This window comes from Austrofundulus limnaeus, unplaced genomic scaffold, assembly GCF_001266775.1.
Source record: "Austrofundulus limnaeus strain Quisiro unplaced genomic scaffold, Austrofundulus_limnaeus-1.0 Scaffold672, whole genome shotgun sequence".
In the NCBI taxonomy this organism is placed as follows: domain Eukaryota; kingdom Metazoa; phylum Chordata; class Actinopteri; order Cyprinodontiformes; family Rivulidae; genus Austrofundulus; species Austrofundulus limnaeus.
The window spans coordinates 32256-46113 of NW_013953074.1; the positions used below are offsets into that span (position 1 = coordinate 32256).

The 13858-nt window shown below is 40.3% G+C and overlaps 2 protein-coding genes across 3 annotated transcripts in view; one reads left to right on the plus strand and one right to left on the minus strand.

The window, feature by feature from the left end:
• The window catches only part of ptar1 (protein prenyltransferase alpha subunit repeat containing 1), a 25364-nt gene extending 19920 nt beyond the window's left edge, over window positions 1-5444 (plus strand). Inside the window, exons 6-7 of the mRNA XM_014027684.1 lie at window positions 599-900; window positions 4767-5444. Coding sequence (XP_013883138.1) covers window positions 599-900; window positions 4767-5127 — 663 coding nt within the window. The 3' untranslated portion in view covers window positions 5128-5444. The remainder of the gene's footprint in view (window positions 1-598; window positions 901-4766) is intronic.
• A 5243-nt stretch (window positions 5445-10687) lies between these two features.
• The window catches only part of apba1a (amyloid beta (A4) precursor protein-binding, family A, member 1a), a gene marked incomplete at its 5' end in the record, with an annotated part of 16776 nt that continues 13605 nt past the window's right edge, over window positions 10688-13858 (minus strand). For both annotated transcript variants that reach the window (XM_014027688.1, XM_014027687.1), the window contains 3 exon segments: window positions 10688-11056; window positions 13330-13470; window positions 13577-13696. In XM_014027688.1, the coding sequence (XP_013883142.1) occupies window positions 10985-11056; window positions 13330-13470; window positions 13577-13696 (333 nt within the window).

Here is a 13858-nt window from a genome sequence, read left to right on the forward strand (position 1 = left end):
TTTATACAGTACTCCTATAGATTTAGATATTTTTGTTCTTAAATAATGTGTATGAGGTCTCCATGTCAGCTTGTCATCAGTGATGATGCCCAGAAATTTCACCTCACTGACTCTACAGAGCTCAATACCATCTACTTTAAATGAGAAATCAACAGTTGTCTTCCTATTACTAAATATCATGTAATTTGTTTTATCCAAATTTAATGACAATTAGTTTTGTTGAAACCTATTTTGCATTTTCTCAAATACTTTCTGTACCATCTCAAACATTTTTTTCTAAATCTTTACCTAAACAAAAAAATGTATCGTCAGCAAATAAAACACATTTGAAAAGCCCTGACACATTTACTAAGTCATTCACATATAAAATAAATAACTTCCAACTAAGTCTCTATGAAAGAACAGTTACAACTCAAATTAGTAACATTATATTAAATTATAATGTCCCAAATAATAAATTCTAACAAATTCTCAACACCTCCAGTGCTGGAGCTTCTGCTGGGAAAACAGAACTGGTGCAAAGCAGCCAGTGGGTTTGGTGGAAAATCAAAGCATTAGGAGTGTTCTCAAACATCTGCGTTAACATTTGTCCTCTCAGGTTTTCCACGATGAGCTGTCATCTCTGCGTCTGTGGGTGTCTATGCACGTGTCTGACCACAGTGGGTTTCACTACCGCCAGTTCCTGCTCAAAGAGCTGCTCTCCGAACTAAGCCAGTCTCCAGTCKCCCCTAGCAACAGCAGTAGTCCTCAGACTAATGGGGATCTGTCAGGAGCCGAGGCAGCGTCTGAGAAGAGACAGCTGATCTTCTCTACAGTCCATCAGCTCTTCCACCAGGAGGCAGAACTGTGCTCAGACTTGATTCAGTCCTTCCCTGGACACGAAACTCTCTGGAGTCACCGGTAAGTTAGCACAAGTCAGGAAAATCTTTATTTCTGTAAGACTTCAGAAAGGTTTACTAAACAAACAGCAGCACATTATTTCATGCAGTAAAAATAGATGTATTTATTTTACGGGTGTATTTACACTTGAGACAAAACATTGGGAGGCCAAAAAAAGTCTGCTGTATTTAATCTAACCTACTTGCAGTCCAGAAATAGATCTGTAAGGGATTTTCTTTGCAAAGAGTTGCACACTTAAAAGCAGAGCAAATACCTGGTAACATCACCRGTGGAGTGTTGGTGTTATCAGGTAGTTGCTGGAGCTTCTGACAGAACAAGACAGCATTACCACAGGATTTGTGCAGGCTCTTAAAAAGTCTAAAATTTGATAATCAAAAATTTAGGCCTAAAAAAGTCTTAAACACATAGATTTTCATCCAAGATCTTGAATTAAATTTTGTCAAGTCTTATTTTTTTTTTTACTTTCGATCATCCCCAAGAAGCATTGGCTGTAGTGCTGGGTGGTATGACCATAATTTTATATCACGGTATTTTCAACATTTATACCGGTTTCACAGTATATCACTGTATTTTTCTTTTCATCACAGGTCAGTTGATAATATAATGTACAAACACTGCTTATTAACTTTTTTCTTTTACTGTGCCTCTATCTGTGTCTTTTCTTCTCTGACTGGTGGTTGAAGACAGTAGTCACGCATTTTGGTCCAGTCGTGAAGGAGGAGGGGGGTTATGAAAAAATTATTATCGGGTCTRTTGTTTTATGTTATTTAATAAAACTTAACAGACAACTCACCTTGCACACCAGTCGACTCAATTCCACTACAAAACTACTTCCCCCGGGTTTTTCACAATAGAACCACACTAAAGTCTCCATATTAACGTCGYGCATTAAATCTAACMGTGCACGTCACTGAAGAGGTGTTTACTACATTCAGYGATGGCAAAACTGGGATGGTTTTATTACTTCAGTCAATACAAGCAGCGGAACCACCACCCGCYGCCAGTAACTCCAATAAGCGTCTCCAATTAGCTTGCTAATGCACATAGTGGTGCTGCGAGAAAAAGTGTCSCCCGGGAAACAGTTGACTTGCGGCCGCAACGAAACRTTCCGAACGTGTTCAGGMTATTTAAACCGGTATGTTGGTATTAAGAAAATTCATATCTTAACAAAAATTAAAAWTGGTATTCRGTACGAACCAGTAAACCGCCCARCACTAATTGGCTGCATAAATAGAGTAAAGCGCCGTAATCAGAGGTTGATGTGATCTGTCTTCATGAAGTGCTAAGTTTGCTACCAGTCTTGGTACATGGTTAAACTACAAATCCTGTCATAACTGCAGGCAAAAAATGTCACAGTTCCATGTTTTTGACCTCTTTGCTGCTACAACCCCCCACATACGGCAGCTTGTTCACCTGCCCAGAAAACAAAGAAGTTCAGTCATGTCCACTGCTCATTGTTTAAACATGGGAAAAGGTGTTTTCAATGAGACTTGGCTTGATATCAGGGATTTTTGCACTCGGTTAGAAGCGGTCCACAGCAGTCAATATGAAGATGATATGAAGGTCTCATATCTATGAAAGTTTCATTAAAATTTTTTGTTCTTGTATTAAAATGAAATATTCTTTAACAGCTAAACTGATAGCAATAAAAGGTTTCTATGTTAAAATTTCTGGGACCATTGTAAATGTGTCCATTTGGTCTTAAAGGGGCAGTATCATGTAAAATCAACTATTTTGAGTTTTATATCATGTTATAATGTTATACTCTCATAAAAACATGCCCAAAGCCTTGCTCTGACTCATTCATGCATGTTTGAGAAGTCCTGCGGCGTTTTTAGGAAGCCATGCTGAGGAGGAAAACGACAGGTGGGGACCAGAAATGCCATTTGGGACCAGAAACGTCTCTGGGACGTGTCTTTAAGCCGCGCTTTCTCATCACGGAGCACACCTCCCCACCCCACACACCCCGCCCATGACTCCTGTAGGCTCTCGGCAGTAACAGAGCAAAGCGAAAGTGAAACAAACTGTCTGCTACTCTTAACTCTACTGCTCAGTCAGTGAAGCTCTTTTCAGATTCAAAATACCTTTGAGGAATTTCTGATGCCAAGTAAACTGCATCATAGCGCATGTGCTAAGACCCAACCCACCCCCAGCATGGACTATTCACACCTCTGCCCCCCAGCCGGGGGTACAGAAGTGACATACAGAACCTCCAGATACAAGAACTAATTTTTCCCAAGTGCCATCAGACTCTTAAACAGCTGATTGTGACAATCTTCAGACTATTATTATTGCACATGTGCACATTTCAGACTGTTATCTGTTGCRCATTTGCACATTTCACTTTAAAAAYAGACTGTACAGTTCCCTTCTTGTTGTCATTATCATATTGTTCCATTCTGATGTTATTATCCTTAGTTTGTCTCTTCTTTTTATCTAATCAACATTGTTTGTGTCCTTTTGGTGATGATTCATTTCTTTTTTTTAATATGGTTATCTCTCGGCATTTAAAAATGGACGACAAAGTAAGAATTTAATTGCTCAGGGAAACATGTTTTTCATCTGTGCATATGACAATAAACACTTTGAATCTTGAATCTTAGAGAYAGAGGCCAATTTCAAGGCGTTTAGAAGAGGAAGTGATGAGAAGCTAAGTTTATTTTCTATTTAAACATAAAAACAGCATTTTAATAATAGCTAAAAGTGACATAGATACTTTATTATGGTATAGTATTTAAATGTATGCCTGAGAAACACATAAARTTGCCCCTTTAAAAGGTCTTTAAAAGTTTTTAAATTTAACTTACTRAAACCTGCATGAACCCTGTTACCARCACTGATGGTGTCTTTTTAACCCCGATGGTTAAGAGCTGCCAAAGCTGCAGGCTTTTTATCCACMGTGAGAGTTTGAAAGTGAAACTGGAGCTCAGAAGAAGTAGACTGGCACTCGACAAGGCTTTTAGCTAGAGGGCCATTGAGACACCCCATTTCCATCTATCAACACCTCATGATGCTATTGTCTGTAAAATGGGTCTTGACAGCCTCTTCCAAAATCTACCTCTACCAAAAATATGTTCTTGCGTCAGCCCCCATGACATCTGCTCCTGCCATCCAGACATAGCGACTGGACGTTCCACGACACCACATACCATCCTGCACTGTCTCAAAGGCTATGTTCACGCTGCAGGTCTTAGTGCTCAATTGGGATTTTTATGCAAAACGTATTTTAAATGYRACCTTCATTAGACTCCAGAGTGAACTCTGTACAACACTGATACGACCTGCTTGCACAGAGCGAAGCTGGTTAAATAATTATCTGACTATTTTCGTTCAGTGTTTTTATCTGAACCTGCCTCTGACTGGATGTTTCAGTGCAGCATTTCATTTTTGGAATGAAGCAACAGGACAAAAGTAAAGATCGATGGAGTAACTTTAGTGTTGATACGGTAACCCTAACCGAGACCGACTCTCTGTGACCACAGTTGCCTGCAGAGTAAACGTAGCCAAAGACTGGCATCAACTGGACTATAGGTTCACCAACCTGTGTATAGACTGCCATTATACAGAGGTACAGATGGCTGTGTTTGAAGTGATGCAGGACTGATGACAAGTAGAAAAGCTTTGTCATTATCAGGGACAACACAGTCCTGTATTACCACAGATAACCCTACAGCACTGAGGGGATAAGACGTACTGGTGTTACTCCTTGTATCATGATTATAGKTTGTTTAAGCAGACATTTTTAATTTGGGTTACACTTTAGGCTAAACAATTTAAAGCTTTATTTACTCATCTGTAAGCTGAAAATAAACTAAAACTTAACTGATGTCTGTATCATGTCCATGTTGTGTTTGTGTTTGTTTTAGACGTCATGTCTTTTACCTGTGGGACCAGTGGAAGAAGCATCAATGCAGCAGCAGTGGAGACCATGACTTCAGTAACAATGACTCAGGTGACCCCACAGGTCAAACAAGTGGCAGCGAGGAGGATAGTCTGAACAGTCAGAGGCACACTGGTACACCTATGGAGGTGGACCGGGTTTTCTTGGCAGACCCACAAGACAACAAGCGACTGAGGAGAGGTGTCCTGCCGTCCATCCCCCTGACCCTGGAAACTGAACACGTGTTTATTAACAGTATACTGGACAGCTGTTGTAACTCTGAGCAGAGGAGCTTTGCTGTAGCATACAGGAAGTGGTTAGACATAGTCATCAGTATGCAATCCTGAGACCACCCTTTCAACACTAAAGATGCCTTTAGATACAGATTTAGAGTCAAGTTAGCTATCAGTAGTGCTAATTTCAGACAATAGTACATGATAAATTTTGAATCGAGTCATAGTACAGCCTACTTCCTGTCAGTGTGGAGAGTGGATGGAGTGGATTCTCATCATTAAGAACTATTTGAGCGTGATCTGAGCTGACACCTGTTGGTGTTTCCACACAGAACCAGTCGTGTGTCTGGTGTCAGACTCTCTCTCTCAGGTCTCTCAATGCCTTAGGTCAAATATCTGTTGTTTTTAACTAATAAACAGATTCATCAGCACCAATGAGTCTGTATCTGTTACATTCCTGAAAGGGAACAAACTGACGTGGAACTGTCCTTAAGTTCCGATTGAACAAAGTCAGCACCGGTCCTAATAAAGAGGGGAAGTGACTCGCTAACCATTGACCCATGGAAAGTGTAAAGCTGATTCATTAAGTCGACCCAAGGAAAGGGTGAAGCTGACTTGTTAACTGTCAACACAAGGAAAGGGTGAAGCTGACTCGTTAACAGTCGACACAAGGAAAGGGTGAAGCTGACTTGTTAACAGTCGACCCGAGGAAAGGGTGAAGCTGACTCGTTAACAGTCGACACAAGGAAAGGGTGAAGCTGACTTGTTAACAGTCGACACGAGGAAAGGGTGAAAGCTGACTCGTTAACAGTCGACACAAGGAAAGGGTGAAGCTGACTCATTAACAGTCGACCCGAGGAAAGGGTGAAGCTGACTCGTTAACAGTCGACCCGAGGAAAGGGTGAAGCTGACTCGTTAACAGTCGACTCAAATAAAGGGCGAAGCTGACTCGTTAACAGTCGACACAAGGAAAGGGTGAAGCTGACTCGTTAACAGTCGACCCGAGGAAAGGGTGAAGCTGACTCGTTAACAGTCGACTCAAAGAAAGGGCGAAGCTGACTCATTAAGTCGATCCATGGAAAGGGTGAAGCTGACTCATTAAGTCGATCCATGGAAAGGGTGAAGCTGGCTCGTTAACAGTTGACCTGAGGAATGAGGGAGAGCTGACTCGCTAACAGTCGACCTGAAGGATAGTRGGGAGTGACTCGCTAACGGGTGAATTTTAAACAGATCAATGCAAGTGGAACCTCTAATTATGAACATATTCAAACAAATGTTTCATGATATGAATGACGTTTGGGCTTCCAAGTCACAGATTGACTCCCACCACCCCAGTCACTTTGATGCACATTAGCTACACAGCAGCATTGATGCTAAAGCACTAATGAACATCAATTACTTTTTTTGCCATCTGAGAGCGAACATAAAGAAAAAGGTAAAAGTCTTCATCCAGGCTTGTTAAATACATTTTTCAAGATTTGAAACAATTTTTTTCTTAAAAAAAATATACAAGTGCAAAGGAACACTACATTAGCTAATATCAAGAATGACAGGTGTGTAGTTTTTTTGTTTTATTAACCAAAATTTGTCTGTGTTTCTATGGTTCTGTTGTTTCCTGAGGCTGCTGAATGTATCAGTCCAACAGAAGTCAGTCATATTTTGTATTGACTACACTCTGAACACTTTTAGGCACTGTATGCTTACAGCACACATATTAGCACAGCAACCCTAACGTTCAGTTGAGAAAAAAGCAGCACACTAAACAAACGGTGTTATGCTAAAGCATAGCAATTTAATATTAGCTAACGCAGCATTGTTTCACACTGGTGTGTTGTTGAGAAACTGTTAGCCTTGCCTGGACGATGACTTCTGTCCTTTTCTTCACACTCTGTGCTCTGACTGACAGCACAGCGGCTCAGGTACTATTTATTGATAATTAACTATWGAACTGAACATCACTTCAAATGACCAGGGGCCTCATGCATAAAGGATTGCGCAGCTTTCACACTAAAAGTTGATGTATGGAAGAATTTAGAAATGTGCGCTGCACCAAAATATTCAGATGTATAAAACTGTGCGCACGCAGGTTCCTGCGCACCTTTCCTTTGTACATCCCAATGAACGTGGAACTGAGCRCACGTGAGAMACCTCCCCTGACACGCCTACATTTAAATATGTAAAATAGATGTAAATGTGTCCAGTCTGTGAGATTCTCCTCCGATTGTCTCTCTGGGGGATCAGAAATGATTTTTAGATGCAGGAAAAATATACATTAAATGGAGAATGAGTGAGAAAACTGTCTAAATAAGGAGTGAGTGTTATTGTTTTATGTGGCACATTCGCACAGGATAACCAAAGCCTGAGATTTTCCTGAAATTTACAGACATCTCCTGAATGTGATATTGAAGTCTGGTTAGTTGTTTTCTATTTAGTTGGACACGGTGTTGAACGGAAAAATAAAATAAAATAAAATAAATAAAAAAACATCAAGTTATCCACTTTTTCCTCTCTCCTTTCCACCTGCGTTACAGCACGTAACTTTTTTATGCGTACGCACTGTTTATACATGAGGCCCCAGATTATCCCTTTTAGTATTGTTTATATCCCACTGTTTTGCTGTGTTATTAGGGAGCTGTAGGGCCTGTCTTGTGGACGGTTATTTGAGGCAGTTCTTGGAACAAATTATTTTTATTTCTATTGTTAAAAAGACAATTTATTGAAAATACAAATCTTCAACATAAAAATCATCCATTTGAACTAATTAAACTCATAATTAGAGGTTCTACAATATTATAAGGCAACATGTTACAAAAATACTGAACACAATGTGAATGATTTAATAAATTGTTACAAATCTAATGATAAATACTTATAATTTATTAATCCCTTCTGACAGTCAGTTTTTATGGATTTGTATGAGTGAGTGCAATGTAGTGTTATTTATTTAAAGCTCTTCAGTCTGTATTATAACCTGTTTAGACCTGATGCAACATACTGCATGCAACATGTTGTGTTTTTTTACCTTTAAGCCCGACGTGGCTCTCATTTTAAAAACACATGTACAATCATTTTTAAATAGAGAAAAACTTGGCAATAATTTACAATAAAAGCTAAAAGTTCAAGCCCATGTATTTTATTTCATGTTCTTCATTTTAACAATAAAATATTTTAGTAAACAGCTGAAAGATTATGGTTCTGAGAGAATTTCCATCGTTATTTAACTTTTATGAGCTAAGCGTGCAGAATCTTTACTGTGTGTTATTGGCAAAAGTTTTCACTCTGTGTAAAACTTGTGGTAAAAGAAATCATATCTCAGATACGAGAGGGACGAGGCAGGGGGAGGAGGGAGGAAGCCAGTGAAGGTGGTTCATTGATGGGGAGGGGGGTAGAGGTGGGGTGCATCTGTGAAATAAGTCTGTGAAACCAGACCCAACAGCCCCACCATAGTTCCTGATAGAGGTGTAGTGTTCATCAGTTCGGCTTTGGTTACTCTTGGACACCAGTTCACAGACGTGAGTGCGAGAGGGGATGGTGGGTACAGAGCATCAGTTTACACAATATCCAGGAGAGTTTGAGATATCCAGCCTTCAGGGCTGACACATGATTCAGATAATCACAATTGTTTTGGTACAGGCCGACACTGTTGATTATATGCTCACATTAAAGTCTCATTAGAAGAACCCCTCATTGGTGAATTAGGGATGTCCCGATCAGATGCTCGGTATCGGTGGCAGATATGGCCATTTTTTGAAAATCGAGTAGAACTGGATTTAGTCATGCGATCGAGCCGATCCAGTTTTCGTGACAGTTTTCAGCATCATCATGCTTTACGACTGCCGTTAAGAAGTCAAGACACACACAAGTATGTAACATGTCCACAGTGTGGAAACACATCAATGGAAAACAATGATGCTGAAACTGCATCTTGCAAAATCTGCAAACTGGATGTTTCTCGTGGTGGGAACAGCAGGGCTTTAATACTACCAACCTTGTCACTTGGAAAGAAATAAAAATAAAGCTATCAGATCGTTATCGGAAAGACTAGTCATTAAAAAAATCTTATTGTGTCTGGAACCAAAAAATCTGGGTCAGGACATCCCTATGATGAATTCCAATCATCCAACTTTTTTGGTTCTCGCTTCACCAGGCGTACAACTTCTCCCAAGATCTATACCATTCTGCCAGTGAATTCGGGAACCACAGCTGGCCTGTGACCCTCAGCAAGGATCGCCTCCAATTAGGCCTGTCACAATAACAAATTTTGCTGGGCGATTAATTGTCTCAAAATTTATTGCGATAAGCGATAATATTGCCTGGTGACCGTTTTACAACTAATAATTATAAAAGCATAATATGTAAGTGTAATAAATCAATAAACTTTCATTTTTAAAAGAATGTTTAACAAAGTGGACTCTCAGTCTCCAACAAAAAATGCACTTGAATAAAAAAAAACAAAGAACAACAAAATGTAAATTAAACACCACACACAAGTGAAACAGTAAATAAACAATATTAAAGAGCAGCATCTCTTTAGAGATGAAACAAACTACACAGCCTGGTGAGGACCCACTGTTTCTTATGGGGACATAAGCCCAGTTCACATCCCATGTAAAGTTTAAGGCTAGGTTTAGGGTCAAATGGTAATAGAAAATACTGGTAAGTGAATGAAAGTCAATGCAAAGTCCCCATGAGGATAGAAGAACAAACGTGTCTATGTGTGTGTGTGTGAGGAGGAGACCGTCAGAGCGCTGCGGGGGAGGAAATCAGACTGTTCAGAGTTTTCCTCATGAGTTGTTGGGACAGCTACAGGTTTTTTGTTAAAACACACATGGTGCGTTTAAGTTTCCTGTTATTTTTGGGAGCTACAGGTAAAGTCTTGACGAGTTTGTTGCGGGTCTTGGGGAGTTTCAGCCCCCACCCCTTCTCCTCCTCCTCCTCTCTGTCTCTCTCTCTCTTTCTCTCTCTCTCTCTGTCTCTCTCTCTCTCTCTCTCTGTCTCACTCCGTCTCTCTCTCCCTCCCTCCCTCCGCAGCGAAATCCAGACTCTAGTGCTCCCGACACTTCAGCAGCCGCGTTCTGCTTTGAAGCGTTTCTTTAGGAACGATCATGCTTAAGCGAGAGTTGACTCCTCTCACACTAAGAAAACAGGAGGGGAGGGGTCAGCTGAGCTCCTGTGCAGCGGAGCACAGAGAGGGAGAGAGACGAAGTAAACAAAACAAGCAGGAAAATGAAACTTATCGCCGTCTTTTTTTTTACCGACGTAAAAAAAAGTTATCGTGCAATTAATTGATTTATTGTCTATCGCGACAGGCCTACCTCCAATTTGCAATTCTTCTCCAAAAGCGTCTTGAGTCTGAGTGTTGACAGCTTGACATATCCATCACACAGGCCAGTCAGGCTTATCACAGCTCGAATGGCTGCCAACTCTCCACATTTCTTGATAGGCCAGATATCCACCAAGTCCAATGAGCAGAAATTCTGATATTAGTAAATAAATTGGCTGAATGGGTTTGAATTGTTTATATGATTTGTGTTCATTTTTTCTGAGATGACATGTAAAGCTGGGCTGTATAAATAAACTGAACTGAACAGAATAGTTTAGTGAAATGCAAGAAAAATAAACCACCAGGTCTGTTGATGTAATGAACTGTTTACAACATGAGCACACATTGAGCTGTCTGGGTTCAGGTTGGACTTCAGAGTTTTATTTGTCTAAAATAAACAAAATAAACTTGGGGTACATGTATTACATAGATTACAACAGTGAACCATGAATATAGCAGTTTTAGGATTCTGTGGGTTTAAATGATCAATCTGTTATATTTTATGAGCCACAGTAAGAAAAGTCTTTTAGTGAAAACAGATAAAAACAGGACCTTTAAATTCCCACTGGACAAACAAACATCAAATCAACATAACTAGGAGCTCAGACTGCATGAACTGCAGAGGGTAGACTCTGGGTTCAGGACTTCTCAGATGTAAACAGGTTGCTCCTGAGCGGTCAGCAGACGGTACATGGCAGCAGGCATGGTCTTCATGTGGATCTGAAACAAGCAGCATCAGATGATATTTATAGAAAACATTTTACTGAAGACCACATGTACTGATGCCTCTAATTTCTGCTGTTTTACTGCATTACAACATATTCATCATTGGAAACATCCCTGTTGTGAAGGGGGATAAAGACAGGATGTCTGTTGCAGTCTGAGATGTGAATGTTACAACATTTATTCAATTTTCATGTATGATTTTGTACATATAATAATGCAACAGTAACTGTCCATCTGAGGATGGGTTGTGGTGACAGCAGCTTGAGCAGACATCCCTCTCCACCTCCAGCTGTTCTAACAGGAGTTCAAGACATTTCCAGGCCAGCAGAGAGACGTGGACTCTGAAGTCTCTTCCCAATTGACACAGAACAAGAAGAATCCAGGGGGCTTCTTTGCCAGATGAACCACCTCAACTGGGTCTTATCAATGTGCTCATCCTCTGAAGAGGGAAACCACAACCTCAGTCACCTATTGTGGTCAGTCTCTACTTGGAGAGACCTGGACTCCTTCAAGGGAATAACACAGAGCCACTGGTGCAGATGTAGGATGATGCGTATCTGGATCTAACTAAGAAAGTAGAAGTTCACCAAACACATCAACTCTGTGGACATCATCAGGTTCACCAGAGAAGATGTTAAAGAACAAGCTGCCTTTTTTAGATGGTCTGGTCGACATGGAGAGAGATGTTTGTTTAGAGTCAACAAGACCCCCCTCCAAGAATTTCACGGCATGTAGTTATTTTAATTTAAATAATGCCAGATCACATTGAGCTATTTCTGCAGTGGCTCCTCCACATTCACCTAGCTTCTGAAATGCCAAACTTGGAAGAAAAGAACAAATGTGGTTCAGCTTCACCAACGCTGACACACAGTCACATGCGTAAGTCTTTTTTTGGCGTAACCACCCACTCAACACTGTAGTTTAAAGCTGCTTATCACCACTTATTGTATAGAGGTGTATGTGTAATTAAGACCCCCGCACGCAAAGCAGGAGTCATTGTTTTTGTACCGTTTTAGTTTATTTTTTAAAAATTGTGATTTTTGGTCAACCGTAGCACAGAAATGGCTGCACCAATCAATATGAAATTTGTCAGGAATATAGATGTGTCCGACCTACACTGCACCAGCCAACAGATTTACGATAGACCCCATATATAAGGGAGGGGGCTCCATCTGAAAAGGGGGTGTCTGGACATACAAAATGCTTATAACTCAAAAACTATTTAACATAGGAGCTTAAGATTTTTTTGTTGTTTAGCTCTGATGAAGCACCAGTGAGCAACACCCACCCCTCCAGACCCCCACCCAAAATGATAAATCTGTTCTGGTGAGTTCTGTGTTGTGGTGCATCGCTGCTTTGCGTACATGCAGGGTCATATATGCTACTGCTATGCGTATCTAGTTTTAGTGTGTCATGGAACAAAATAGATGTAAACTAAACAAACGCAACTAAGAAAAGTAACAAGTAACTTTAAAGAAATGTGAAGTCAAAAAATTAATAAAATGCTACTCAAGTAAATAGTAAACAGGTCCTCCTTTTTTTGATAAATTACACTTTCTCAGAAACTGTACGTAAGTACAGTATTCAAGTAAATTTACGTTTTTACCACCTCTGGTCTCTATGAAGATAGAAGGAAAGGACAAGTAACAGAAACATCAAAGGCGCTCTCCAAAGCTGTGGCTGTCCTAACTAAAGCCTACAACACAACACTGAGCCTGATACCCAGTCAGTTTCCCTTCATGCATGTGATCAACATGTCTCTCTGTGAGCCAGGCTAACAAAGACTGGAATGTTCTGCAGGTGGATCCAGGTGATAAAACAGTTTCTGATACAGTTTAAAGCTTGAACTCCACACTTCAGTGAACTCAGAAATGTGCCTTGATGGGAAGAAACATTTTCAGCTACTGAACACAAGTCTGGTTTTACATTCATTTTGTCCTGGATGACAGAACCTACACCAGCATAAAGTACAGAAAGTTCTACCTCACTGTTAAGCTTGCAGGCGATATTCTCCTGGCTGATTATTCAATAATGGCTGATTAAATCTGATCAGAAATCACTGATTAACTCAAGTCTGAGGCTCCTTTAAACCATAATGAAGATATAAAACATCGCCCACAGTTTCTAGTTATTCTCTTAACTTCAACCACATATCTACTTTTATTATGCCTCTCTAGTCTAAGATACAACAATGAAAAAAGTTCCTTACAATAAGGACAATAATAAATAACAGGTGTGGACCATTTTCACAGCCAGTGTATTCTCACCTCTCCCACAGTGTTGCACAGGATCTGGACAATTTTTTCATGGGGTACTGCCACCACACTCTGGGTGTTGATTTCAATGATGCGATGTCCCACTCTGACCCCTCCTCGTTCAGCAATACCACCACGTATAAGGCTGCAGATCTGTTGAAGGGATACAGTTGTTGTTTTTTTATTATTATTTTTTTCATTAATCAAGCAGCTAAAAGGTTGCAAACATCATTAAACAGCCAAGTTTGGTGTTACCCACAATGCCGTTTTGGACACTGAATCCCAGCTGATAACGGAGTGCAGGACGTCTGATGAGGACAGTGGTCACCGGAGGACATCTTACAATACTCAGAGTTATCCGAGACTGGTTTTTTAAATCCTGCAGGAAAAAAAACATGGAGGATCTGGTAAATCTCTACATGCACAAGTCTCCATCTGACCATCCATCATCCATACATCTGTCCATCCATATGTACACATTCATGCATTGATACATACATACATACATACATACAGTGGTTTGCAAAAGTGTTCATACCCC